General features: G+C 50.8%; 5 protein-coding genes across 21 annotated transcripts in view; 2 read left to right on the forward strand and 3 right to left on the reverse strand.

Moving 5' to 3' along the window:
• SARNP (SAP domain containing ribonucleoprotein) overlaps positions 1-4,112 on the reverse strand; it is a 52,603-nt gene extending 48,491 nt beyond the window's left edge. For 3 of the 4 annotated variants that reach the window (XM_059081507.2, XM_059081501.2, XM_059081502.2), the window contains exon 1: positions 3,971-4,070. In XM_059081507.2, coding sequence (XP_058937490.1) covers positions 3,971-4,006 — 36 coding nt within the window. In that variant the 5' untranslated portion in view covers positions 4,007-4,070. Of the gene's footprint in view, positions 1-3,970 lie in introns of all 4 variants that reach the window. The other variant, XM_059081505.2, reaches the window with a different exon arrangement.
• Positions 3,710-7,421, forward strand: ORMDL2 (ORMDL sphingolipid biosynthesis regulator 2). 4 transcript variants are annotated; one of them, XM_059081515.2, is made up of 4 exons: positions 3,710-4,454; positions 5,382-5,556; positions 5,728-5,879; positions 6,937-7,421. In XM_059081515.2, the coding sequence occupies exons 1-4, from the start codon at positions 4,321-4,323 to the stop codon at positions 7,070-7,072; spliced, it is 597 nt and encodes a 198-aa protein (XP_058937498.2). In that variant the 5' UTR covers positions 3,710-4,320; the 3' UTR covers positions 7,073-7,421. The 4 variants fall into 4 exon arrangements, with proteins under 4 accessions (XP_058937498.2, XP_066865562.1, XP_058937502.1 ...); XM_067009461.1 differs by having other exon boundaries at positions 4,369-4,454; positions 5,276-5,556; XM_059081519.2 differs by having other exon boundaries at positions 4,371-4,454; positions 5,098-5,556.
• Positions 7,422-7,653: 232 nt separating this feature from the next.
• Positions 7,654-15,377, reverse strand: DNAJC14 (DnaJ heat shock protein family (Hsp40) member C14). 6 transcript variants are annotated; one of them, XM_059081476.2, is made up of 8 exons: positions 15,318-15,377; positions 14,277-14,787; positions 12,376-13,841; positions 9,884-9,990; positions 9,557-9,676; positions 9,044-9,204; positions 8,838-8,940; positions 7,654-8,638 (listed from the first exon to the last, which is right to left on the reverse strand). In XM_059081476.2, exons 3-8 carry the CDS (start codon positions 13,783-13,785, stop codon positions 8,428-8,430), a joined length of 2,112 nt encoding a protein of 703 aa, XP_058937459.1. In that variant the 5' UTR covers positions 13,786-13,841; positions 14,277-14,787; positions 15,318-15,377; the 3' UTR covers positions 7,654-8,427. The 6 variants fall into 6 exon arrangements, with proteins under 6 accessions (XP_058937459.1, XP_066865553.1, XP_066865556.1 ...); XM_067009452.1 differs by having other exon boundaries at positions 15,277-15,364; XM_067009455.1 differs by lacking the exon at positions 8,838-8,940 and having other exon boundaries at positions 15,318-15,375.
• Positions 15,378-15,659: 282 nt separating this feature from the next.
• LOC131766795 (transmembrane protein 198-like) lies at positions 15,660-20,118 on the forward strand. Of its 6 annotated transcripts, none has more exons than XM_059081493.2 (5): positions 15,660-15,862; positions 16,878-17,137; positions 17,728-18,309; positions 18,753-18,910; positions 19,033-20,118. In XM_059081493.2, the coding sequence occupies exons 2-5, from the start codon at positions 16,963-16,965 to the stop codon at positions 19,168-19,170; spliced, it is 1,053 nt and encodes a 350-aa protein (XP_058937476.1). In that variant the 5' UTR covers positions 15,660-15,862; positions 16,878-16,962; the 3' UTR covers positions 19,171-20,118. The 6 variants fall into 6 exon arrangements, with proteins under 6 accessions (XP_058937476.1, XP_058937477.1, XP_066865558.1 ...); XM_059081492.2 differs by having other exon boundaries at positions 15,675-15,862; positions 18,750-18,910; XM_067009458.1 differs by having other exon boundaries at positions 15,712-15,862; positions 16,878-17,091.
• A 224-nt stretch (positions 20,119-20,342) lies between these two features.
• Positions 20,343-26,058, reverse strand: MMP19 (matrix metallopeptidase 19). The gene is made up of 9 exons (XM_059081481.2): positions 25,773-26,058; positions 25,395-25,480; positions 24,367-24,497; positions 23,905-24,120; positions 23,187-23,432; positions 22,473-22,598; positions 21,709-21,873; positions 21,420-21,547; positions 20,343-21,241 (listed from the first exon to the last, which is right to left on the reverse strand). The coding sequence occupies exons 1-9, from the start codon at positions 25,860-25,862 to the stop codon at positions 20,807-20,809; spliced, it is 1,623 nt and encodes a 540-aa protein (XP_058937464.1). The 5' UTR covers positions 25,863-26,058; the 3' UTR covers positions 20,343-20,806.
• Between the last annotated feature and the right edge of the window lie 461 nt (positions 26,059-26,519).

Consider the following 26,519-nt stretch of genomic DNA (forward strand, 5'->3'; position numbering starts at 1 on the left):
TTCTTCCTCTCCAAATCCCATCCTTCTTACTGCCAAAAGAACACGAACTGGGAATTCCCTATAGGTCCAGTGGTTAGGACTCCACACTTTCACTGCCGAGGGCCCGGGGTTCAATCCCTGGTGGGGGAACTAGGATCCCGCAAGCCATGCAGCAAAGAAAAAAACAAAACAAAACAAAAAACACAAACTGATCACATCAGCTCTCCTTTCCAACCTCCAAAGGTTCCCCACTTTCTGCCTACATGACAAAAACCGAACACCTTATACAACTTAGAAGTCCTTTTCAGTATCACTCCAATATACCTCCAGTCACACAGTTCACCTACTTTCCTTTCCAAACTATCTTCAAACACCAACATATATGCACTTTATGCTTCAATATTACAATGTCTCACTGTTTGCAGCACTCTGAAACTAGTACAACCTTCTTGTTCTCTCCTCTGTAGTCCCTTTTCTCACACTGACTGGAAATCTGGTACTATTACAGTTCAGAGCATTTTCACCCACAATTCAGTCTCTCTTTCCAACTGTGTTGGAATGACTCCATTTCTACAAAATCTTCAGAAATTTGCAGTTGATGTGGATTTACATATCAATTCAGATAGATAATATTTTTCCTTCCTACTTCAAAGCTTGGTCCTTTCCTCTGAGACCCCACTCTAAAGCCCCGAATTCCCTTTATAAAAATGGAAAGTTTTTTTTTAAAAAAAGAGATAAACCCTAGGTCAACCCAAAACTCAGGATCACACTATCAAGAGCAACAGTGGAACCAAACATTAACCGTCCTGGAAGTCAGAATCGAAGGCATGGGTTCTTAACCAGAGGTCCAGGGACTCCTCAGGGCTACAAGGTAATTTGATAAAGCCCTTCAAATCGAATGCAAAGTGTATCTACATGCCTTTTTCTGAGGAAAGGGTCCATATCTTTCATCAGAGTTTCAAAGATATCTGTGACCTCCAAAAGGTTAATAAGTGCTCTAGAGAAAAAGCAAAGACAAGCAAATATGATTAAAAGAGTGAACCCTTTTTAGGCTGTCAGGACTGCCTCATGTTCTCTAAGACTACCTGAAGTCAGGTCAGAGGACATTATCCAACAAAAATCAAATTTTTTTCTTTTTAAAAAATACACCTTTTCTTTTCTTTCTTTCTTTTTTTTTTTTTTTTTTTTTTTTTTTGGTGGTAGGCGGGCCTCTCACTGCTGTGGCACCTCCCGTTGCGGAGCACAGGCTCCGGACGCGCAGGCTCACGGACCAAGCCGCTCTGCGGCATGTGGGATCTTCCCGGACCGGGGCACGAACCCGCGTCCCCTGCATCGGCAGGCGGACTCTCAACCACTGCGCCACCAGGGAAGCCCTTTTCTTTCTTTTTTAAAGATTAATTAATTAATTAATTTTTATTTTTGGCTGCGTTGGGTCTTCGTTGCTGCGTACGGGCTTTCACTGGTTGCGGCGGGGGTTACTCTTTGTTGTGGTGACCAGGCTTCTCGTTGTGGTGACCAGGCTTCTCATTGTGGTGGCTTCTCTTGTTGTGGAGCACAGACTCTAGGCACGCGGGTCTCAGTAGTCGTAGCACATGGGCTCAGTAGTTCTGGCTCGCGGGCTCTAGAGTGCAGGCTCAGTAGTTGTGGCACATGGGCTTAGTGGCTCCGCAGCATGTGGGATCTTCCTGGACCAGGGCTTGAACCCATGTCCCCTGCACTGGCAGGCAGATTTTTTTAAAAAATAAATTTTTATTTTATTTATTTTTATTTTTGGCTGCGTTGAGTCTTCGTTGCTGTGCGCGGGCTTTCTCTGGTTGCGGTGAGCGGGGACTACTCTTTGCTGCGGTGTGCAGGCTTCTCATTGCAGTGGCTTCTCTTATTGTGGAGCATGATGGGCTCTAGGCGTGAGGGCTTCAGCAGTTGTGGCACGCAGGCTCTAGAGCGCAGGCTCAGTAGTTATGACGAATGGACTCAGTTGCTCCACGGCACGTGGGATCTTCCCAGGCCAGGGTTCAAACCCATGTCCCCTGCATTGGCAGGTGGATTCTTAACCACTGTGCCACCAGGGAAGCCCCCAAATCAAATTTAATGTGGAACTGACAAATACAGATTTTTATGTAAGGTGGAACTCCATAAACCAACATAAAATCCATAAAGGCAACTCATAAGGCTGGTGACTTAACTCTAGAGGTTTCAAAAATGGAACTACTAAGGGGACTTCCTTGGTGACACAGTGGTTGAGAGTCCGCCTGCCAGTGCAGGGGACACGGTTTTGATCCCTGGTTCGGGAAGATCCCACATGCCACAGAGCAACTAAGCCTGTGCGCCACAACTACTGAACCCACGTGCTGCAACTACTGAAGCTTGCGTGCCTAGAGCCCATGCTCCGCAACAAGAAAAGCCACCACAATGAGAAGCCCTCGCACTGCAACGAAGAGTAGCTCCCGCTCGCCACAACTAGAGAACGCCCCCAACGAAGCAACGAAGACCCAATGTAGCAATAAGTAAATAAATAAATAAAAATCTTGGAACTAATAGGAAGAAAGTATTAGATCTTCTATTCATATTTCCTTTTTATCCCATTCATTCAAAAATTCCTTTTCTGTGTATATTTTATAACATACATAACACTATAGTAGTACATAATTTATACAGGTAAGCATACATATAATGGAGGCAGTTGCTCAACTTTTTTTACTTGTCATTCTATTAGTAGACCACTGAAATAATCTATACATTTCAGCACCACCAAGTTAACAGTAACTCCAGGATAACACAAAACCCCACTAGTACAGCTTAGAATCCAAGAGCAAGAAACCTAGCAACTTTCACAGAGTCTAATTCGTGTCAACTAATAAGTGATTACAAGTACCTCTCTCTGCCCTTAATCTCCTTACACTTTTTTTTTTTTTTTAAAGCTCATCAAACTTTAAAGGATTAGTTTTCAGCTTGGGCTAAATAAATCAGCCTGGTTTGTCAAAGGTTCCCGGGATGTGACCAAAACATGACCGAAACATGTGATGGGAAAACTACTTGTGAAACCACAAATGTACAACTCACCGAGATATTCTCTTAATTCACCCTAAAAGAAACTACTCTTTTCTTCCAGGAAAATATTAATCTAAACACGAAACAGCTATTAAGATTCCCAAGACACAACTTAAACCGGCTTCTGTGACTGAGTGTCACCCAGTGGTGAGACCAAGAGATGCAGGGTCCGTCCGCGATACGAAATGGGACAGAGGTAACCCTAACCTTGGAAACGTTTTCCCAAAATATTACAGCCCTGAGTGACTCGTCTCTTGGGTGGTGGAGGGTAGGGTTGGGGGAAGCTGGCGGGCGGAGAACAGCGTTGAGAGAACTCGAAAAACTTTTCAATCTGGGGTATCTGTGCCTTCACTACCTCTTAAGGTCTCCTAAACCTCAGGCCTCTAAGGGGAGGCCCATCTTCGGAGGGCTCTCCTCAGGTTTCCAAGTTTGCCCCGGGGGCGTCACCCCACCTAAAAAAAGGGAGGGGAAGCATTTTCTGGATCAAGTTTGCGACCTAGACAGAAATACACGAAGCTGCCATCATCTGCTACCGTGAATCTCAGCTTTGGACAAGAGACTGGAAAGCATCAACCCAGGGAAGAAAAAGGGGTCCCGGGCCCGGCACGGGTCCAAGAGGAGGGGACCACTGACGTAATGCAGTCTGACGAGAAAGGAAAAGAGAGCAGAACAGGTTGAAGGCACTTACACAACCCGATAGGGAAGTGGCGGACGACACCACAGTGAAGGAAGGAGCCGAATAACAAGTAAAGATACAGTAAAACCGTGAGGAGAAATGGGAAATTAGGGAAGGCGTAGTGGGGAAGAAGGGAGGCACAAAAGAACAGAACTACGGCGGGAGCCGGAAAACGAAGTGGAAGAGCCTGCAAGGAAAAGGCGCAAACCAGCCGGCAGAATTCAGTCTCCGGAAAAGTCCGACCCGGCCCTCCCCCCTTCACGGTACCTTCAGCTTATGGAGCTCCACCGTTTCAGTCGCCATCTTGTTACCGCTTCACTCCGCCAGGCCCCCACCCGCTGCCTCCCCACCCGCTGCCTCCGCCTCCGCCTCCGCCTCCGCCTCCGGGAGCTCCCGCCTCGGCGCCGACAGCCACGGCCGGCCAATCGCTGTGGCTTTTACTCCCGCCTCCTACCATCAACTCTTTCCATTAGTCAATAGCTGGAGTCGCCCTCACTCCTCCAAGCGGCTTTCCCCACCTCTCTCAAAAGCCTGGACCTGGAGAAGGGCGGGTTCGGCACCTTCCGAAGGACGGAAATGGTGACCAATTGTGCGTCCCGGTGGCGGACCGTCAGCCAATGGGTGGTGGCAACGCTGACTCCGCTTCACCAATAGGGAGAGCGCAGATGGGCCGGGGCTGCTGCTTCCTGGAGACCGCAGGTGTAGAAGGAAGCGCCGCGCCCCAAGCCGGACGGGCTTCCGAAGCTGGCAGGTAGGGTTACGGGAGACTGGGAAGCGGTAGTAAGGGAAAATGGTGGGAGGTGAAAGGTGGGTGGGGTGGTGGAGCGGTGGCGAACGACAGACCGAGAGGGGCGAAGACGACAGCCCTGAGGGGAGCCGACGAAGGAGAGAGGGAGCCTGGGGGAGCAAGGGGCGGATTCAGCACTAGGGTTTAGGGAATTTTAGATAGAGGGCGGGCCAGAGCTGCTTCCTAACCAGGCGTCATCAACTTTAGGGCGAGCACGATTTTAAAACGGCCAAGTTCCGACCATCAGAGCCGCCCTGGAGTCGGGACTAGGGCTCCATCTCTCGAGACGCTCAGCTCACGTCCCTTCCTAGTTCAGTGCAAAAGCCCTGGGCACATTCTTGCAGCACCCCACGCTTGAGAGGAAGAATTAGGATGCTGCCTGCTTACATGCCAAGGAGATGACACAGGAGGGGCAAGCCCCAGAGGAAAAGGTGGGGTTAGAATAGATTAGAAAAGGTAGCTTTACCCCCTCAACCTTCCTTAGTGGTTCCTTGTTTCCCATGACCCTCTTCTGGAATTTTGGGTGTACCTAATGTCTTCAATGGTTCCTTATTAACTTCCTCAGGAAGGTAAAGTGACATACTTCTGTTTCCCTTGCTCCTTGAAGCGCACCAAGCCTATGCTTACTCCTTCAAGCTACAGTTGAAGTGTAAGGATCAGAAGAAAGATAACCAGAACATGTCTCTAAGATGTAGAGAGGACTCTTATTGCCTTCTAAGCCTTTTTCCCCCAAGTCTTCAGTTTTTCCTTTGTGCATGATGGGGAAGGTCTCTCATTCCCAACAGAGTCCGGGGGATTTGGGCTATTCAGGGGACAACTTCGAAGAACAAACTCAAAGAGGGGTTGAGAGGAAATTAAGCTGGACTCCTGCCTGATCCCCCGCTGTGGTAGGATGAATGTGGGGGTGGCACACAGCGAAGTGAACCCCAACACTCGAGTGATGAATAGCCGGGGCATCTGGCTGGCCTACGTCATCTTGGTAGGACTGCTGCATGTGGTCCTACTCAGCATCCCCTTCTTCAGCATTCCTGTTGTCTGGACCCTGACCAACGTCATCCATAACTTGGTGAGCACTAAACCATGACCTTTTACCCACCCCAGACTTTTCCCAACCAAAAACAAAATAAAATCACCAATTATTTGGGGATTTCTGTCTTCCTTTTGGGATCTTAGTATACTTCTTGGGCTGAAGGACTGCTTTCTGCCCCCCTCACACTGCCCCCTTCCCTCCTCCCAGGCTATGTATGTCTTCCTACATACGGTGAAAGGGACACCATTTGAGACCCCTGACCAAGGAAAGGCTCGGCTACTGACACACTGGGAACAGATGGACTACGGGCTCCAATTTACCTCTTCCCGAAAATTCCTCAGCATCTCTCCCATTGTACTGTGAGTCCAGGGGGAGATAACGGGAGATGCTTCAAAAGCCAGGTACAGGGCTTCCCTGGTGGCGCAGTGGTTGAGAGTCCGCCTGCCGATGCAGGGGACACGGGTTCGTGCCCCGGTCCGGGAAGATCCCACATGCCGCGGACCGGCTGGGCCCGTGAATCATGGCCGCTGAGCCTGCGCGTCCGGAGCCTGTGCTCCACGACGGTGCGAGGCCCGCGTACAGCAGCAGAAAAAAAAAAAAAAAAAAGCCAGGTACAAAGGTCCACAGGGAATCTTTAAAAAAGCAGACTTCTGGGCTTCCCTGGTGGCGCAGTGGTTGAGAATCCGCCTGCCGATGCAGGAGACACGGGTTCGTGCCCTGGTCCGGGAAGATCCCACATGCCGCGGAGCGGCTGGGCCCGTGAGCCATGGCCGCTGACCCTGCGCGTCCGCAGCCTGTGCTCCGCATTGGGAGAGGCCCCAACAGTGAGAGGCCCGCATACCGCAAAAAAAAAAAATAAATAAAATAAAATAAAAAAGCAGACTTCTACTCACTTAGACCCTGTGAAGATATGATATACTAGGTCTAAATCTAGAGAGAACAGTAAAAAGTAGAAGACAGTAATCGAGCATTACTTGCTGCCTCCTTGGTGGTAGGGGAATGGAGACGGGACTGAGAAAAGATAAAACACCAAGTAAAAGAAATTATTTTACACTTCCAAAAGAAGTGAATAAATAACGGCAGAACTGATGTGAATCTGTAAGAACTGTGAGAAGTGGAAGCAAAAAGGATTCTAACAGTCATATAGGCTGAAACTGCTTCAGCTGTCATTTGCCACCTGTCATTAACAATTAAAAAAAACCCACAAACTGATTTATAAATCTCCAGTTAAAGGTGCTGTCTGATTATCTCCCTAACCCCAAAGTAAATACTGTTAATATAGCTGGAATATTTTCAGATATCCTAGGACTGCATGCAGTAAAACTGGTCATTTAAAATAGAAGAGAAAGTTGCTGGAAAGGCCTGAATATGGATAGGGAAGGCCAACTTCACTCAACCTATTTCTTCTCTCCCCAGCTACCTCCTGGCCAGCTTCTACACCAAGTATGATGCTGCTCATTTCCTCATCAACACAGCCTCACTGCTTAGTGTACTGCTGCCCAAGTTGCCCCAGTTCCATGGGGTCCGTCTCTTTGGCATCAACAAATACTGAGGGATGGGGCTGGGGACGTTGGAACAAAGGGCTGTAACATCGCTCCTTTTTCTATACTGTCTTCTGTATCTTGAAAGCCTGAGAACTATGTTTCCCAAACTCCCAGTGGAAACTCAAACTTTCCCAAATTTTCATTGGAAAATGGGGTTCCCTGGGCCCAGCCCTGCTAGGAGCAGGTTTCTTTGACTGAGGAAAGACAGGTGAGGTAAGGGGCAAATCACTCTCCACAGCAGGAAGCCATGTTTGGGCAGCTTTTTGGTTGATTAAGTTTTTTCATATCATCTACCCCCACCACCTTCCAGCTCTGTTTTACTGTGTATTTTCCTTATAATAAAGATAATTTTTTTCAGATATGGCTACAGTTTGGTCAGCAGGAAGGGTAGGGAGATGTCTTCATAAGGCTGGGGAAGAAAGATGCAATAATGACTTACAGAACTACAAAATTTCTCTAGGGTTTTTTTGTCCCCTCTCCCTTGGTCCAGTAGGAGGTGCCCTTCACTCTCAGCTAACACTTAGGAGGGAAAAGATTCTCAAATGAAAAAAAAGGGCTCCAGCTATATGGGCAAGGAAGAGAGGGAAGATACAGGTTGCCAGTTATGTATTTATAGAAAGATAATCCCCTGGTAATCCCCTGGCTTTAAATAGATATATACATACAAATATGAACAAACTTAAAAAAATACAAACCCTTGGATCATAAGGGGGCTGCCGGGAGCCCCTCTATCCTTCCCCCTCACCCAAAGGCAGAGAGTGTGAATCTGTTTTTTAAAAATTATTAGTTTTGGTCATCCCTGCAGCAACAAGCTGCAAGTTGCAAGCTGCAACAAGTTGGGTGATTACTCATAAGGTGAGAGTTCCCACTCTCTGAACTCTATGTATCTCCTATAATTAGGGTTACATGCTTTCTCGTTCTGTCTTTTTACTAATATATTGGGGCAATGGAGGGGGCTCCCTTCTGAAATGGGTCAAGAAATAATACAGACATGTTTAAAAAGAGGGGGGAAAGTGTCATCTGCTGTAGAAGCAAAAGACAAGACAAAGGCATCCAGACCCCAGGGAAATACCCAGTTCCCACACTACTATGGGAGATATCGTCCAGCCCAGGTCCAGGCCCTAGGTTCTTTGTTCTAGCCACCCCCTATTTCTTTGGTATTGTCAGAAGACAAGATTCAGTTCCTGGGTGCTGGTGGAGGAGGGAGAGTGGTTCCAGGGCTTCCTATAAGTACTGAGTGAACAATTTGAGCTTAAAATTTTCCCTTTTTAAAATATTTAAAAATAAACAAATCAAACTCCATCCTGTGCTGTACACAGCCCTTTTGACTCCCTGACATTGATTTGAGGAAAGAGAAGGGGTGTCAACGTTGGAACGGCCTCCTCACTTTCTTCCGCCGCTTCGGTTTGGCTTCTCCCTTGGGTACTGTGCTGTTGGGCTTGGAGGCTGCAGTGGCCCCAGGGCCCGGCTGAGGAGCTGCAAAGAAGTTCCCGTTGGACATCTGGCCTGGGGGTACTTGAAAGATCCGGCTCAAGAAATCCTGAAGGTCAGCAGGAGGGGCATCTGGGGTAGCTCTGAGAGGAAAACAGAAGACATGATGAAGCAAGAGATATTGGAGTCAAATGGTTACCTATGTTACCTATTTTAAAGATATACTGAGTCAGTTCCCAAACTTCTTGAAGGGTGAGACACCTACATATCCTAAACAGCATGTCATGAAACCATGTTCAGAACCAGAATAGTGGATAGATAATTGAGAGGAATACCACCTACCTCTGCCGCCCACTGGTGCCTGGCATCCGTGAACCAAATGAGATGTGATAGGGTACTCTGTGGGTATCTGGGGAGATTCCCACACGCTGGCACCCAGCCCACTCTGCAAGCATGACAGATAATTAGCCAAACTATCACAGTTTTGGCTGTGATATCACAGATGGGCTGGATATATGAGCCCATACTTCCAGAGGACAGAAGTATACCTGTGATGTCATACACCTTTCCATCCATCAGGGCAAAGTAGGTGATCTTGAGGCCCAACATGCTTGACTCTGCCCAAAAGTCTCCTTCCTCAGCAGGATGCAGCCTATTACACTCAGCACAGTATCTGGCACTCTTAGGTTCCCGATCCATCTCAAACCTCCTGCAATCCAACAAAGGGACAGTTCCTTAATAATCTATCAAGCTTACCTAGAGCATTGCTGTAATCTCCATTACTGACATCTCATCATTACTGACAAATACGGTCACTGACTCAGTTGTTACAAATGCCTATGTACACCCTGCCTTCAACCTTCTATCTTAAAGCTAGAACTATTATCTTTTCTTCTTGCTAATTCAAATCCTCAGTCTCTTAACAATATGGCAAAAGTAGAAACCTCAGGGTCTTGTTACTTACCGTCTGGATTCCACAACTACCGGCAATACAGAGAAGGTTTTTAGCTACCCAATCCCCAAACTGTGGCTGTCCCACTCCTGTTCTATTTAAATCATACCTATGCTTTCCCTGGCATCGGCTGCACATCATAGTATTCATTGCTTCTTTGAGGTCATCCTGCAGCTTGGACAGAAACTCATTCACTGACCGGGTCAGCTCATTCTCTGCCATTCGCTTCCTGAGAGAAAAAAGGCTTTGTAAGTCAGAGGGTATTGAGTGAGGGACAAAGGGAGACAGATCTATTGGCTTCTTGAGGCCCCTGGCCAGCTAGATAAGCCACCTCAGTTCTCTCTGCCTCAGAGAGCCTCCATCCACAAGTCCAATTATCTCTGCTATTGAAGATTATTCATTTACTCCACCTGACAATTTCCTAGCTCCAACTTACATCTCATATTCCTTCCGTCTTTCAGGGTTGCTGACAATGTCCCAAGCTGCCCGCAAAACCTTGAAGGCCTCCTCAGCCCGGGGATGATTATTCTTGTCAGGATGAACCTACCAAAACACAGATTTCATCACATACCCATTCCAACCCTCTCCCCATTTTGGGTCAAAATAACCTCATATCAAAGAGTTCTCCTTCACCACCCTTTTGAAGAGTCAATATAGCTTAATGGTTAACTGCTGTGGCTCTGCAGACAGATCTGGGTTTAATTCCCAGCTCTGTCACTTCTTAGCTGTATGACGTAGAATATTTTTATCTATCCTGGATTGTTGGGAGTATTAAATGAGAATACACATGAAGCATATGGCACAGAATCTGGCACTATGGCAATCTGCCATCCCAGTATGCCTGGGATTGTCCCAGTTTTAGCACTGAAATTTCATGTCTCAGGAAACCTTTCAATCCCAGGCAAGCAGGGATGGTTGGTTTAGTATGTGTGTGCCTACCTGGCACACACATACTAAACCCTCATATTTTAACTTTATTGTCAGTCATAAAGTTAAGAGTTCCAACATACTCAAACTCTATTTTCTAACTAGGAAATTCTCATATCTACTCAAAACTTCCCACAGTAGTTTGCCTTTCTGTCCCAGGAGTGAAATATTGATAACATAGCACGATCCTCACAGGCTTTTTATCCACTTTTCAGCCTTTTCTCCAAGACAAATAATATCCTCACTTCCTACAGCTTCCTGATTGTTCCCATCCTCATACACCAAAAACAGAGATAAAGCTAGTCTCTTGACTGAGGCCAAATAAACAGAATGCTGTTAAATCTCTCACATTCCAAAACTTATAGAATGTGGGTAATGGTCAATTTAGGGCCGAATAAAGGCAGTGAGAGGTTGTATAAAAGAGGCCCACAGGGACTTGCCTGGTGGTCCAGTGGTTAGGACTCTGCGCTTCCAACGCAAGGGGCGCGGGTTCAGTCGCTGTTCGGGGAACTAAGATGCCACATGCCGTGTGGCACGGCCAAAAAAAAGCCCACAGATACTCTGGCCCAGAACGAGAGGGAGAACTTTGGATAGTAGGGCAGGTCTACTGAGACTCAGGGAACTTTACTACAGCTCTACTTCAAGAAAGTAAGTTGAAAATGAGAATTTTTTAATGATACTCCCCAAGAGAGGATGTCTGCTAAAAGACATGAAGGTGAGAAGAGAGCTCTACCATTAGTAACAATTTGAGTGTGAACACTGTTCCCCACTCTCAGAATATCCCAGGCCATCCGCTAAGGGGCATACATTTCCCACCAAACTATTGATAATTTAGTCCTCTGTTAAGTTACAGGCCTGGTACTTTATTGTGCCTTGAATGGTTAATGGAAACCTGGTTGCCCATTCCCCTTTAGTGTCATGCAACCATTGAGATAATTTACACACTGTGATATTTTACCAGTCAAGTTCCATACACTCAAATAGGCCTCCAATGCAATTTACACACATTACTTATAATCATAAAAGCTTTACTTGTACAGAAATAGCATATCTAAAAATAGCATCTGAATAGCTACTTCTAAAAGCAATTTGGGGCTTCGCTGGTGGCGCAGTGGTTGAGAGTCCGCCTGCCGATGCGGGGGACACGGGTTCGTGCCCCGGTCCGGGAAGATCCCAACATGCCATGGAGCGGCTGGGCCTGTGAGCTATGGCCACTGAGCCTGTGCGTCCGGAGCCTGTGCTCCGCAACGGGAGAGGCCACAACAGTGAGGGGCTCGCGTACCACAAAAAAAAAAAAAAAAAAAAAAAAAAAAAAAAACATAAAATAAAAGCAATTTGATTGCATGCTTGTATTAAACCATTTTCCTCGAGCATGTTAAGTCACAACTCCCACCTATACCCCCCCTTACCAATAAAAGCAACCATATTTTCATGTATGACATGAAAATGTATGTACATGCCTCTCCAAGATTTATGTCCCATTCTCCTTCCCTTTCCCACTCTGGGTTGTTGGTCTTGAAACAGCTGTTTTCTCTCACCTGGTCCTGGAATAATCACTCACATGTACTCCCTGAACGTTCCCACACTAGTCCACACTAGCCTCACTGGGACAGACAGTTGGATTTCCCTGTATTCAAAAAACCCTCATTTGTTTAGGAGAGAAGAACTGCCAAGCTTTCTGACTAGGTCTCTTCTCCACCCTGCTCAGAGGGATTTCACCTGAATATTCCAGGGTGAGTGAGTCCAACACTGTCTAATACACCAGGTTCGTTGATTTTCATTAAGAAAAAGAATCTCATGACAAAAAACTTTAAGGGAAAGTCAGATCCCATAGTAAAGGGAGGGGAAAGTCTTTATGACTCTTTCCTAAGAATTAAGGATGCTCTTCATCTTCAAGTTGCCTTTCTACTCTGCCTTCCCTTTATTCCACTCTCCCAAAAATTGTAATAGAAAATAAAATATGGGAACAAAGAACTGGAAACAGAGGGAAAGGGTACTCACCATCACTGCCAGCTGCCTATAGGCCTTCTTCAGTTCAACATCTGATGCTGTGGCTTCAACCCCCAACACATGAAAAGGGTTTAGCTCATCCTCAGGAACCCCAGCCATGGTCAACAGCCGAGCCACTTCCTCTTCAGGATGGCAGTAGCGACCACTAGCTACAGGTGCATTCCCCTGCCTATTGGTCCTCTGCTTGACCCAAGGCAACTCCAGCCAACCCCACTGAACTATTCTTACCAGCTGCTGCCACGGCCTGCTCTCTCTCAGCAGAATCAGGCACCGCTGCCAGGTGGGAGAAGCTAGCCAAGAGAAGAGCCAGGTGGCTTTACCCCTCCAGCCTAACCGGTCACTCAGTCCTACCAGAAACCGCCAGCCCAACTGTAGACAGCCCAACAAAAGGGCCAGAGCCAGAAGCAGCAAAGCACCCAGTAGCCTAAGAAAACGGGTGAACAGCCCTGCCCCATAGCAAAACCCTTGGCTCAGAAACTGGAACATCACCTGGGCCCTGCCTCCCAGCCACCCTGCCCAGACTCCCACCCAGACCCAAAAAAGGTCCAGATCACTGCCTTTCAGCTGCCTACATGCATAGATGAGATGGCCACAAGTTTCCACGTACTCCCCCACTAATACCAGCAGTTCGATCAGCCTCCAGAAGCCTGCCTGTCCAAGCTGACACAGTTCCTCTGCTCCCCACAATCCCAGTCCTCTGCGCTTATCTGCCTGACTCCGTTTCCGACCCAGCCGATGTCGACCCGGGGATCTGGGATCTCTGCGTCCACCCTCCCGAGTATCCTCCTTGGCTGGAACACGGTGCCGTTGTCTCCGGGCTGCAGGTTTCTTTCCACTGGGCACACGTGAAAAATCACTGGGAAACTTAAGAGGTTCCTCCTCATCATATTCCTCTTCCAACTCTTCATCTTCCCCCAAAGCTGGAGAGGTACAATGGTGGCAAAAGTTGCTAGAAGAGCTATCTCCTCCTTCAGAGTAAGGCCCTTCGGGGATTCCAGGGGTTCCCTGGCAGTTACAAGCAGGTGGAATGGAAAGAAAAGAAGGATTCCCATCCTCCTGGTACCCAGCCTCATTCTGTCTTGAGAGTTCCTGGTCCACTCCTGACTCTTCTGAAGATGCCTCACTCTGATCAGGGTCCTCTCCATCCCTAGGGGGTCCTGGACCCCTTGGAGGGCCATGGCTTGGATCTGACCAGTGGGCTGGATTTGGGGGCTGTGTGTATTTAGGACTAGAGTGCTCTGTGAGGCAGCGGGTACCATTAGGAGCAGGCCCAGCTGAGTCCCTGAGTCCTGAGAATGAAAGTATTTCAGGGTCCACAGAGGGTCCTAAAGTCCTGAGGGAGGCACCACCACTGTGGTGGGCTCCACACAACCCTCCTTCTCCGGGGTGCTTCTGGGCCATGACCCCAGGGCTTCCTGAGGATTTTAGGTCACAGCCATCATGGTAAGTTCTGATGCCTGTAACAAAGGTATCAAGGTGGGGATGATCAAGGATAGGACCAAGAGAGAGGTTACATAATCTTAAATTGGGGATATATATTTAACGGACCCACCTCCCTTGTTTTCCCGAGTTCTTTTGGGCATTCGTTACCCCAGCAATAAAACCAATACTACATTAACGACAACCCTGCTCCCTCCCCGCTCCTCCAAATCCCCTTATTTTCTTTCCCCACAAAGCCATAATGCTGAATCAGGGGGAAAAAGAGGTACCACAAAGGGTGTGGTCCTGGGGTCACTCTTGGGAAAGACGACCGGAAAGGGGGCCGCAGACTGCCAGAAAAGGGTGGGGACCGTGCGGTCCTTAAGGAAAATCTGGGGGCGGAGCTTGTGGTTGCCCCTCACAGAGACAACCGCGAACCCTCGGGCTGGGTAGAGGGGACCAAGGTAAAGTACCGAAGAGCAGCGGTAACTCCTCCCCCTCGAGCAGCTGGGCCGAGGGCCAGGAGGAGCTACGAGAGCAGCTCCCCCGGCTCCGCCTCCCTTTCACTCTCTGCTTCCGCCTTCCGTCCCCGCCGCGGCCGCCGACCTGGGGCTACTTCCACTTCCGGGGTCACCGGGGAAGACACGGGAAGGAAAAGTAAAAGCGGAGGCGCGAGCCAGTGCTGAAAGCGCGGAGTCGAACCAGTGGGGGCGGTCCTGGGGAAGCACTGGCCCCGCCCCTTAAAGGGCTCTCTGCTGCCGCCCTCCGCGTGCTGAAGTGGAATCCCCGAAGGTTGCGCCACTGGAAGCGAAGCAAGTGGGCGCTGCAGCAGTGCCTGCGGACTGGGGGCAGATTCTCAAGTTCCTCTGGTAGTATTCTTGGGCTTGTGCCGAGACCGGGAGATAGAGGAAAGCCACCGAGCCAGTCTTTTTCCCTTGCAGTCAAAACCAGGGAGCGTAGGGGAGCCACCGCACTGATCCCTTGCTGTAATGAGGACAGAGGCCCTTTTGTATCATGCGGGGGTGGAGCGGAGGGGAGGACGCCCCGGGCCTGGCCCCGCCCTGGCCCTCCTATGCTGCCCCTTTCTTCCCACCAACCCTCGCCGCCCCCCTCCCCCCCACCCCGCCTACGCGCCTGACCCAGCTGGCGAACTGCCCTGTATAACTGTAGCTCCCACGGCCCGGATCCGCGCCTCTGGGTGCAGCTCAGTCCCCGTCACAAAGCGGGACCGGAGGACTGACAGCGTGGCTCCACTGGGCTTAGGACCCGAGCGGAGTGCCAAAAACCACTGCACTCATCTGCATGCTGCTTTGCATCTCGTTTGCATACCAAGCTGTTCGGTCGGCGTTGACAAGCGCCCCCGCCCCCACTCAGACCTGGCTTGGGTACCCTCTCTGTCGGTCCCCTCCTCTGCACACGCCTCTCCGTTAGTCCCCCTTACAGACCCCGTCTTTGCTCCGCAAGTTTTTGTACCCATGAACCCCTCGTCGGCGCCCCCAGACCAGTAAGAGCACCTTCCCGGGGTCCCCGATCCCGACCACCAAGTTCTCCAGAAGACAATACTCCAATTCTCTGGGAAGTGGAAGAAACCAAGCCGGAGTAGGGGGGCGCTGGGACACCAGTAGGGGTTTTGAAAGCTTCTAGTTGTTGAGTCAGCGCTTAAGTATTCAGAGACCTTTCCCCAAACCTCTTGTGGTTCCCCCAAGACCGTTCCCTGCTATGGAAGGGGGTCTCTGATCCCAGCCTAGAGCCGTAGGCAAACTGGGTCCCCCCCACACAGGGAAAAGAGTTGGAGGGTCCCGCCCCGTGATGTCACCCCCCCACACACCCTGTCCTCTTCCTCCACCCCTACCCGCCCCCCCCCCGCCCCCAAGCTGGTTGCTTTTAGCTCACGGGGCTTGGGCTACGACTTGCAAGAGTTTAGGTGGCAACGAACAGAGTGGCCCTGCGGGTACCCACGCCCGACAGCCGCCTGAACGCCTAGGACTCCGGGCAGGGATGCAGCTGGGGGTCTAGGGAAGCACATCTACCCCCTCCTCTCCTCAGCCCTGACAGGGTGGTGAGTAGTTAACACCCCCTCCCCAACCTCTCCTTGTTTAGAGTCCCCAGACTTCCAAGCGGATTGAGGAGAGAAACCCCAGGGATTGTCCAAGCCAACTCTCCTGCTTGTTAAGACCTTGATGTCCAAAAGAAGACAGCTGAAGGGAAGTGCCTGCACCCACCCTACCCCACTCCCATAGTGCCCCCACTGCCAGCCCCTCCTTGGTGTTCTCCTTTCAGGAACTGAGATTATATGCCCCTGGCAGCCCTAGCACCCCAGGGGAAAGGGGGAGGTAGGAAAAGTCCCACCAGTGTCCTGAGGGGAGGAGCAAAATACTACCAGGATGTGAGATGTTGTCTGTGGGCAAGGTGCCTGCTTAGTCCGTGAGGGATCGTGGGAGTTGGACTGTGGCTGAACGCCCCTTCCCCCAGTAACTCCTCCACCTGAAGCCAAGGCTTCAAAACCCTGATAAAGTGTGGCTTTCTGTCTCTACTTGATTCCTTGTCCCAAACTCTTGGTGTCTGATTTCTCCCCCTCTTCCTTCTCTTGGGTAGGAGCAACTGTCGGGAGACCCCCCACCATGATTCATTCTCTCCCCTTCCTTCTCCTTCTCCCTCCTCTATTAAGTCCATTCTTCCCAGTCCAGTGTGATAATTTTGAGTCCCAGCTGCAGATGGGGCAAGCTTTCTTTTCGGCTGGAACAAGTTGCTGAGTCTTTAGCCTCCAGTCTCACTAGCACCCCTGGGCCCCTCCCTCCACAGACCGAGGACTTCCTACTGCTCCCACCCCACCCTGAAAAGCCAGGGGACAAAGACTCATTACCTTTATAAGATTTGAAGTTCTACTTAATCCCCTTGTTTCAGAGGGTGATAAAGAGACAGCTGGCTCCCCTTAACCCAGTCCTGTAGGTTTCTTCAGTTACCCCAGCAGGGCTAAGCTCCGTCCTGAAATTGGCCTTTCTTTAAAAGAAATAGAGGTACAGAGTCCTCAAGATTCATGGGCACCTGAGTTCCTGCCCCCTACCCCCTTGCAGGTTTCCCAGCCCCCTCAAGACATTCATGGATGGATGAGAGGAGCTGACACTGACCTCCCTCTCTGTGACCACCTTCTCTTCGGCCATGGAGGAAGCCTTGCTGCCCCTGGCCATGACCTCTGACCCCAGGCCCTTTAATCAACAACTCCCAGAGCCTCCAGACCCAAGATGTGTCTTGGAACCCCAGGACAATCCTGAATTGGCACCCGCCCTGGTGTGTGCTCTTTGCTGCTGCTTTGGAATCATCTACTGCTGCTTCGGTGAGGGCAGGGCCAGGGTTCTGGGGGGCAGCTGCCCAAGACCGTCACCCTCAAGGATGATGCCAACTTTCTCCTTTGCTCCTGAGCCACCTCTCCTCCTCTATCAGGGGATGCCTACCTTCAGTGTGACTGATCTGCTCTTGCCAGCTCTTTTTCATCCCCCATGCCCACACCCTCCAGCTCTGAGCCCTGGCAACTCTCATTTGCCCTCTCCTTGCCTCCTACCTCAGAATTCCATTCCCAAGTTACCCTCTATGCTTAAGGCTTCTTCACCCTTCCCCAATAATCTGAATCAGCCTGTGCCGATTTCTTCCCATCTACCATCCCTGGAAGGACGAAACCTTGTTTCTGTACTTATTCCCCTCAACGCATCCGTCTTACCTCCTGATTTGCTCTCCCATCCCCTCTCAGTTCCTGAAAAGTGCCTACGCTCCCTAGATGGCCCCTTTCTGCCCTTTGCCTTGAGGTCCCTGTGTGTGCTGCTCCTGCCTTCTGCTCCTCTGGCCAGCCATTCCTCTCCCTTCTGATTCATCAGAGCCATCCCTGGAGACCTCTTTCTGCCTCTCAGTGCCTCCTGCCTCCCTTCCCAGGCTACCGCTGCTTCAAGGCAGTGATGTTTCTCTCCGGCCTGCTATCAGGAGCCCTGGTGATCTTCCTGCTGTGCCACAAGGAGCGTGTGCTAGAGACACAGCTGAGCCTGGAGGTGAGCGCGGGCATTGCGCTAGGCATCGGACTCCTCTGCGGCCTAGTCACCATGCTGGTTCGCAGTGTCGGTCTCTTCCTGACTGGTCTCCTGCTAGGCCTAACCCTGGGCGCTGGGGTCCTGCTGGGCACTGAGCCCATCTACCAACCACCTTCAGCCTGGGTGCCGGCCGGGGGGCTGGTGGGGCTGGCACTGCTGGGAGCCCTGCTCACGCTTCGGTGGCCACGTCCATTCACAGTTCTGGGCACAGCCCTGCTGGGTGCTGCGGTGCTGGTGGCCTGTGCTGACTACTTCCTGGAGGGGCTGGCACTGGGCAGTCGGCTGGGCCAGCGCTTGCAGGCACTTCCAGCCTTGCCTCCTCTCTGCTGGTATAGCTGGGTCTTGCTGGGGACCTGGCCAGCCCTGGGGGCCCTTGGGGCCCTGGCCCAGTGGAAGCTCATGGATGAGGAACGTGGAGGCCACACCAATGGTGAGTTACTGCCATGGTACAGAAAGCAGCCAACCTGTGCCTTCTCTTGTCCCTGGTTCCCAGACTTGAGGAGGGGAAGGGGGAAAATCCACTTGAGGCAAAAGACAGAGGTGTCTAAGGTGAATGGGGCAGGGCATTGAAGACAGAGTTGGAGGAGCCAAAGTTCTGGGTAAGGATGAGAAGAGTCATTGTTGGGGGCAGGGGTGGCAGGGAAGAGTTATTGGGGACTGATATGGAAGGAAAGGAAGGTGTTAGGGAAGTCCAGAAGGAAAGAGTAGGAGGATTACAAAGAAAAGCTTCTTTAGAATAACTGGGGGGGGAAATGAGATTTGAGAGAGACATAACAGGGAGACTGAATGGGTTTCTCTATATGAGTGTATTTGGGGGTGGGTTTCAGAGTCTAAAGAGGCCTCCCTGAGTCTGTATTGCCCCCTCCCAAGCAGTGGTCTTGAGCCACCAGCGAAGGCATCTCCAACTCCTTCGGATCCGTCAGCAAGAGGCTAAGTGGCACCGGACCTCCCCTGGGGTGGGGCTCTGTGAGGGCAGCTACCGGCGCCCGCTCCACCCCAGCGCCCGGAGCCCTGCTGACAGTCTGGCTCCAGTGAGTGGAGGGGTAGGGGGTGCTCAGGGGCATGGGAGAGAGGGCACATGGGGATGCTCAGGGTGGAGGGGGACTCTGACCCAGGCCCTTTCTTCTGCCCTCTTTGCCCTGTGCCCCTCCAGAGCTATCTCCAGAGCCTTCGAGAGCGCCAGCTGGGACCAGGCACCCAGGCCACAGCTCCCCACACTGTCCTGGACCTGGATTCTGACTGTGGTTCCACTGTACCCCTCACCACACCTTCTGGTTCCACCCGGACCTGAGCCTAAACCTCCACTGATGCCCTCACCCCTAGCAAGGGCCTGGGCCCACAGGATCCAACAAAAACTTCCCCACCTCTTGGGGATGGAATCTGTGCTCCAACCCAGAGCAGCCCTGTAGGGATATGTTTTAGGTACAGATAGAGAGGAATCTTGTGGGGAAGGGAGAGGAATGGAAATATGAGTACCTACCTCTGTCCAATAATAGAGGTGCCCTGGTCCCTAAAGTAACTGACTCCCTAATTCCCTCCAAACCAAACCAAGGAGGACCGTTACCCAAATAGCCTTCTATATACCCGCCTCAGTGTGCCTCACAATGGTAAAATAAGGGGTTTTATTTTTGTAGGACCTATAGAAAATCAGGAAGCCTTCTAAAGCACTTGATAGCTTTTTGATGGGGAGAAGGGCAACAGAGGAGCTCAAGAATCCCTAATCCCCAGGTCCCTCATTAGGGGGCAGTTGGGTTCCTGGTTAGCCTTTCCCTCTGGACCCCGTAGGCTCAAGCCCCCTTCTCCTACCTCAGTTGGGGGTACTGTCCTCCATGGTGCTTCCCTTTCCCTTCTTCTTAATGTGGGGAAGACCACAGGGCAGTGCCTGGCTCAGCACCCACTTTCCCCCACAGCTGGCTTCTTGCTCCAAGGAGAGAGCATTGGCCCACGTGCCAGAGTCTTGCCCTTTTGCCCAAAGGAGCCTGGTCTTCAGGGCTGTGTGGAAGACAAGTGCCTTCTCTGCCTCTCATTATAGGTGACACTAATCTCCTTAACCAGAACATTGTCCCAGCCACTAACCCATTCTAACTCTCCACTACCCCTGATTCTCCTGCCCAAAGTCTGTTCCCTGGTTCCCCAGACAGCATGAAGGAAGATATGTCCCTGCCCCGGGGAAGCAAGGTTATGATGGGAGGGAGGAAGAACATGGGAGCATGTGAATAAAATGGCATTGAACATTGAATCAGGGAGTCCAGCCTCTACTGTTGCTGCTCTTTCTTTCTTTGCACCCCAGAACAAAGGGTTAGCCATACTGACAAGTCCTCTGTCCCTTAAAGATCTGATGAGGGTACCTTTATCAGACTGGACTACCGTAGGAGCTGCACACGCACAGCCAGAGGAAGAGTTGTTCACTGCTCTCTCATGAACGTGAAGTTAACCTTTTTTAAGCACAAATGCTCCAGGCACTTCATATATAGTATTCATTTAATGCAACAACCCTGCAGGATTGGTATTAACCTTATTTTGCAGATGGGAAATCCAAGGCTTAACAAGGTTAATTAACTTGCCCAAAGTCATAAGCAAGTAAATGTGATTCTCAAGGATTACAAAGCCGTTGCTCATTTTACTGGCTATGCTGTTTTCTTGCACTTTATCTAGGAAGAACAGGACCCAGGCTTTCCCAGTTGTGGCCTCCTGTCAGCTAAAGGCCTGATGGCTGCCTTTCCTCTACCAATGTCCTCCAGAGAGTAGATGACACAGTTGGAAGTGCTATCTAGGATGGGGAAGAAATGGATGGAGTTGGGGGCTGAGTTAGAGAGTCACTGCCCAGGAGGGAAAGAATACAGGGAAGCGGTGGCTGGAGCTGGCACATTGAGAGGCGTGAGGTCCATAGTTCATGCTCGTGCCGCAGCAGACGTTTGATTGAGGTCTTAGATCTCTGGGAGGGTGACGTTACCAGGGAATAAAAGGGTGGTGGAGGCTGTGGCTGAGGGGGTAATGTCCGAGATCATATCTCTGGCTGAGCGGTCAGTGTTCAAAGTGATACCTATGGCCAAGGAAGTGGTATCCAAGGTTGTTCCTGTGGCTGAGGAAGTGGTGTCCCCATCTGATGGGGTGGGGTCTGGGGTCTGGGGACGACAGTGCATCCAGTTGTGGGCGATATCTCTGGGATAGCCTTTCTCTACTCGAAGCTGCCGATTGAGGCGCCAGTACTGTTTGCCCTTAAAGAAGTAGACGCGGCCATCCCGCCAACTCATGGCACCTGAGGGCTGGTCTGGCACTCCTGTAAACAACCCCTTGGTTGGTTTGGGGTAGCGGCTGAAATCAGTTTGGGCCAGCTCGTCCCACTGCCAGTAACCGGAGCCCTAGGTGTGGGGCAGACAGGGAGAAGAGGAGGATGAGAAGAGAGCTTAGGGACCCCCCCAGAGGTCTGCCCTCAGCCCACAGCAGCTGCAGAAGAACTCCCTTCAAGAGCAAGTCTGCTTCTCCGTGTGAGGTAGCCCGCCCCTCCTAAGGAGTTTGCCCTTGCTTTGAACTTTATACCTTAAAGAGGAACACCTTTCTGTTGAGAGGCCAATAGAGAGCAGCATCCAGGTTGGGTTCTACCCTATTCAGCTTCTTAGGGAAGCCAGGAGACATCTTGAAATTAACGTAGCGCCACACCTTGTCTCCTGAGGGCATGTAAGGAAAGAACAAGTCACCTCTGTCCCCAGGTGATAGCTTCCAGTTCCTCCATTCCACCATCTCAGAAACTTCTCATCCCTCCCTCCTTTTATGGATTCTCTGATCATAGGCCCTCCTCAGGTAACACACTGTAAACTAGTCCCCTTACCCTTAAAGAAGTGAATCCATTGCGTCCGAGGAGAGTAGACAGCAGCATCCAGGTTTCCTGGGAGGCCCTCCCAAAGGGCAGACACTTGGAACAAGGGACCCAGCCCTGAATCTGTCACGGTCCACACGTAGTTTCCCTTGAAAGCGTAGGTCTTCCCTCGGGGCCCTGAGAGCATAAGCATGTCAACAAGTCAAAAAGACAGGGGTCAAATAAAGACTTATGGGTATCTCAGGCAGACTAATCATTTGCTGTCCTCCCACAGGCTGATTTCTCAAAAATTCATTCAACTTTAATTCAAAGAGAAGATTAAGGGCAGAGAAGGAGGACCCAGTGTTCAGCCTCTCCTTTATTGTTCGCAGCAAATCAGCCCTGGCCCAACAAAACAAAACAAAAGCCCCGCAGATAGGTGCTCCCCCTTGGGGATCTCCCCTCCTACCCCAGGTGGCTTCCAAGTTGTACTTCCATGTGGGTATAACACCCTCTCTAATAGACATTCCAGTTAAGACTGTTTTCTCCATCCTGCTGTATTTCCAGATGTTTTTAGTGGCCCTCATAGGGTGACAGCAGAGGTAAATTCCAGCCTGGCCCACCTTTAATTTGGTTCTGAATCCTCCCTCCCCATACCACATGCCTCCTTCCATGGCCACTAAGCCCTGTCTGGTGGTTAACTGCCATTGCTCACGCTGAGGTCCCATGTCACTCCCATCTGAAGGTCAGCAGGCCACCCTACTGCCTGCCTACAGCCTAGAGGAGAAGGGTCTTACCCAGCATTATGGCGTCCAGTTCACCACTGCAGGGGTCTGGCATGGGACTGGGTTCTGTAGGCACTTGGGGTACAGTGGGGAGCTCCGTCTCTTCTTCCTCATCCTCTATCTCTGGGCTTTTCTTGCCTGCAAGGTAACATAATCCTGCTCAGGGAGAGAACTCAGAGCACTGGCCTCCCCACTCTTCTACTGTAAGTTCAGCTCAGAGGTCCCATAGAGAGGAAAAGGGAAACCTAGAGAGCTTTCCTTGGTGGGAGGAAAGATCATATTGATATCAGCGGGAGACATGTTTTTAGTTTTGAGAGGCACTAGAAAGGGAGAAGGGGGTTTGCTGGAATGTTCATTCTTCATTCCCCTAGAACAGGTATGAGGGGAGAGAGCTCTGGCAGAAAGATTAGACCTGGAAGTGTCAGAAAAACAGCTCTTGGGAGTTCCCTGGTGGCCTAGTGGTTAGGATTCCGGGCTTCCACTGCAGCGACCTCGTGGCCTGGGTTCAATCCCTGGTTGGGGAACTGAGATCCCACAAGCCACGCGGCGAGGCCAAATAAAAAGGAAAGAAAAACAGCTCCTGAAAATGAAGAAGGCCGAGTAACTGGGCAGGAGGAAGAGAGAGAAGCCAAGCCATTTCCCTCCATGAAGATGAGACCTGTCTCTTCATGCCTGAAGAGATACTGGTCAGACTGACCTTCATGATCACTAGGGGAAGGGACTGACCATAGAGAGCCTGGATACCAGCCACATCATCCGGGTGCAGCTTGAAGTGAGGCCGGTAGCCAGCATAGACAGGGGCCATGAGGGCCTGGGTGTATCGGGAGTGCCCAAGCCCCAGGGCATGGCCCAGTTCATGGGCTGCAATGATGCGCAGGTTCACCCCCCGGTAGGTCTCCTCAGTCCAGAGCTCATCTTCATCAAAGTGCACACTGCCCAGCTCTGGGATGTCGGCATGGGCCAGGACCCGCCCTGGACAAAGGCAAAGGTAGACAGGAAAGAGGTTAGAGTCTCCTAGGGTGGAGCATCCCCTGCCTGTTACAAACTCCAATTACTCCATTCCCTTAAAATTCCCCCATGTATATTCACTGTCTCTTGGATACCTCTCACTCCATTCAGATTCCACTGTCATCACTCCGTTCTCTCAGGGATGCCTATCGCTCTGTCCCTTTACCTCCCAGCCACTCTGTCATCACTGGCCCTGTCCTCTCTGAGGTATGCTTTGAGCAGAGGAGCTTAAACCAACGAAGAAGGCATAAGCTTCAAAGAAGAGGCTTGGTAAGGCCCCAGGGAGGTGACATGCTGCTCCCCAAGGGAATATTAGAAGGTGGTTAGAGAGTGTAGGGTGCAGTTGAGCATGGGGGTGGCCTGACATTAAGGTTCCACAGTCACTGACTCAAGGGGACGGAGGTCTGTGAAGTGAGAGTCGAGAGCTGGTGCCTACCAGGCCCATCAAAGGTATTGGAGCAGTATGGGCTTTGGCGGCCATGGAAGGAGAGGCGGATATCAGCCCAGCCAGCCTTCACCTCCCGGAAGGTCAAGGGAGCCACATTGCTCCAGTACTGGAAGGCTTGAAGCAGAGCTGCCCGGGCTGTGTAGGATGGGAGGGTGGAGGGCAGGTTCAAGATGCGGAAGGTCAGGTGCTTCTTTCTCCAGCGGCCTGGTTAATTGGACCAGAAAATAGATTAGAAGCACAAATACTTTTGCCAGCTCCGAAGAGTTCCCCTGAGTCTGGGCACTCACTTAGCAAAGCTGTGAAACAACCCCTCCAGGCAAGTGATGATCAGTTAATTATCAGGTGACCATCCATTCAACACTGAGCTCATCCAGGCTGTCCCAGTGCCACCTGTGCTCCACAGCCATGCCAACCCCTCCTCTCCCTCCCTTTCCCAGGCTCAGCCCTCACCCAGCAGCAGGTATTTATGGGTCTTCTGGTTGAAGGGGTCCTCCAGACCACAACGGGGCTGCCTCATATGGGCCCTCGTGGCGTCATCTAGCTGACCTGAGACTGGCAGCTCAGATGCTTCCTGAAAAGCTCTAGAAAGAGGGAGAGGGATGGGTCTAGCAGGGCAGGGGCATCTGGAATGACTAAGAACTGGGGATAGCTCTTTGGCCCCCCGCTGCCTAAGGTGGTGGCTGAGAATGGCCCAAAAGCTCTGAAGCTGATGGGATCACTCCGGGATCCAGTCCTCTTAGTTGGGACTTCCTCTTCTGTTCTGCATAAAGGCAGTACTCCAGCTTCACCTCCTGTGTTCATGCTCTTATTTGGGTAAAGTGCCATCTGGCGTTGCCTTCTTCCTCTGCTGCAATTTCTAACCTCCTCCTGATCTAGGTAAGTGTCCTGCCTCCTACTCTGGAGACTCTCCCACCACTGCTCCCACCTGAGGGCCTGTCCTCCCTTTGCTTTCTCCCCTCCTGGCTGGACCTGTCCCTCCCAGCTCAGCCTGCTCTGGGGCAATTTCATCCATCAGGCGCTGCAGGTACTGTGACTTTTCAAGGGCCTGGGAACATATCTGAGAGCAGAAAGAAAAATGACCCATTAGATCCAAAATATGAAAACTTCAAAGTAGAAATAAATAAATCCTGTATTAAATGTCTACGAAAGGCAACATCATGTCAACAACTCAGCTCCAACTCAACTCAACTCACAGTTTTATATATAAATTATACATCATGTGGAATGTGACCAAATAATAGTATTTTGGATATAACATGGCATGGAGCCTCCAAAGAAGTGCTTAGGGCCTAGGAAGATCCAATGACTGTGCCCTCAACTTTGAACCCCCATCTCACCCCAGGCCCCACCACCCATTCCCTAGATCCCCAGCGTGGACCTGGGTTAGTCAGAGGTGGGCCTGGGTACTGAAAGGATTTAGGAGAGAAAGGAGACCTTGTGACCTTGACCCTGAAGGCATGCACCTTATGACCTCTCACCTCAGAGCCTCTATGATATCTTCTGGCCTGAAGTCATCAGGTCCTTCTAGAGGCTTCTGTAGGTACCCGTATTGCAACAAGTAATCCTATGATGAGGGTAGGGGTCAGCAGAATAAAAGGAGGTTAGTTTCTGGGTGAAGCTCTAAGTGACCTAACAGCCCATAAGGACAGGAGGGGACAGACGTGGAAGGACTAAAGGAGAGGCACGTTAGGGGAGGAGCAAGGGGAAGGAATGGAGATGGGTAGGGGTGGATCATGGAATAGAGGAAAGAAGGGAAAGGAAGGCAATTGTAGGTCAGAAGGGAGGCTTGGATGGGACCATGGAGCAGTTCCTCCATGCCTCACCCAGCCTGGGTCTGACCTTCCCAGGGCACTCACCACTGCTGCCTCCTTCTCTCCAGGCCCCAGGGCCCAGCACAAGCCTGTCATGGGGAGTAGGAAGCCCAGCCACAGCCGCTGCCAGTTCATGGTCCTACAAGCAAGAGCTCCAGAGGCTGTTTTTGCCCTCTGCCCTGAGATTTCTGGGAGCCTGGGGGAGCAGGGCTAGGTGGGGGGGGCTCTTCCTTTCAGTTTTTTTCACTGTCTAGTCTCTGGTCCTCTTTATAAAACTTCAGAGGAGGGGAATTTGGGGGAGCGTCAGTAGGAGGTGACTCAGCCCAGAGATGTGTTGCAATTCACCATTAACCTCTGCCCTGCCAGAGAGCGGAAGTCAAGAAGAGCCTCCAACCCTGTCCGCCAGGGTCCTCTGCTGGAGACCGAAAGACTTTCCGTATTGTCCTGGGGGTGGGTATCCTGGCAGGATCAGAGGCAGAATATCTGCAAAGACTAGGAATAGGAACCATGGCCATCCTCTGAAGCTGGAATTCCTGTGCCCCAGTGACCCTTGGGTAGCAAACCCCTTATCTGCAACCTTCATGTCTCCCTGTCTGCTCTAGGATAGGAAAAATAAAAATAAAACTAAGAGGTAGGAAGCAAGTTGCTTAGGTGCTTGGGTTTCAGGTGAAGGAATGAAGGATGAGATCTCAGTTTCTTTGCATCCAAGACCAAGTTGGGAATTCAGGTGCTCTTGAAACCTACTTGTGTCTGCTTTAATAAAAAGTCATCATTTCAAGCATTTAATGTACC

Source organism: Kogia breviceps, chromosome 12 (assembly GCF_026419965.1).
Source record: "Kogia breviceps isolate mKogBre1 chromosome 12, mKogBre1 haplotype 1, whole genome shotgun sequence".
Lineage (NCBI taxonomy): Eukaryota > Metazoa > Chordata > Mammalia > Artiodactyla > Physeteridae > Kogia > Kogia breviceps.

Coding starts and splice junctions, on each gene's coding strand:
- ORMDL2 (XM_059081515.2), top strand. CDS start 4,321: ATGGGTGGTGGCAACGCTGACTCCGCTTCACCAATAGGGAGAGCGCAG. Junction 4,455..5,381: donor CGGGCTTCCGAAGCTGGCAG/GTAGGGTTACGG, acceptor CCGCTGTGGTAG/GATGAATGTGGGGGTGGCAC. Junction 5,557..5,727: donor CCAACGTCATCCATAACTTG/GTGAGCACTAAA, acceptor CCCTCCTCCCAG/GCTATGTATGTCTTCCTACA.
- DNAJC14 (XM_059081476.2), bottom strand. CDS start 13,785: ATGGCCCAGAAGCACCCCGGAGAAGGAGGGTTGTGTGGAGCCCACCAC. Junction 9,677..9,883: donor AGACGGAAGGAATATGAGAT/GTAAGTTGGAGC, acceptor TTTTTCTCTCAG/GAAGCGAATGGCAGAGAATG. Junction 8,639..8,837: donor GGCACCAGTGGGCGGCAGAG/GTAGGTGGTATT, acceptor TTTTCCTCTCAG/AGCTACCCCAGATGCCCCTC.
- LOC131766795 (XM_059081492.2), top strand. CDS start 16,963: ATGGAGGAAGCCTTGCTGCCCCTGGCCATGACCTCTGACCCCAGGCCC. Junction 17,138..17,727: donor AATCATCTACTGCTGCTTCG/GTGAGGGCAGGG, acceptor CTCCCTTCCCAG/GCTACCGCTGCTTCAAGGCA. Junction 18,310..18,749: donor ACGTGGAGGCCACACCAATG/GTGAGTTACTGC, acceptor CCCCCTCCCAAG/CAGTGGTCTTGAGCCACCAG.
- MMP19 (XM_059081481.2), bottom strand. CDS start 25,862: ATGAACTGGCAGCGGCTGTGGCTGGGCTTCCTACTCCCCATGACAGGC. Junction 24,498..25,394: donor GATATCATAGAGGCTCTGAG/GTGAGAGGTCAT, acceptor CCCTCTTTCTAG/AGCTTTTCAGGAAGCATCTG. Junction 21,874..22,472: donor ACTGGACGCCATAATGCTGG/GTAAGACCCTTC, acceptor TTATGCTCTCAG/GGCCCCGAGGGAAGACCTAC.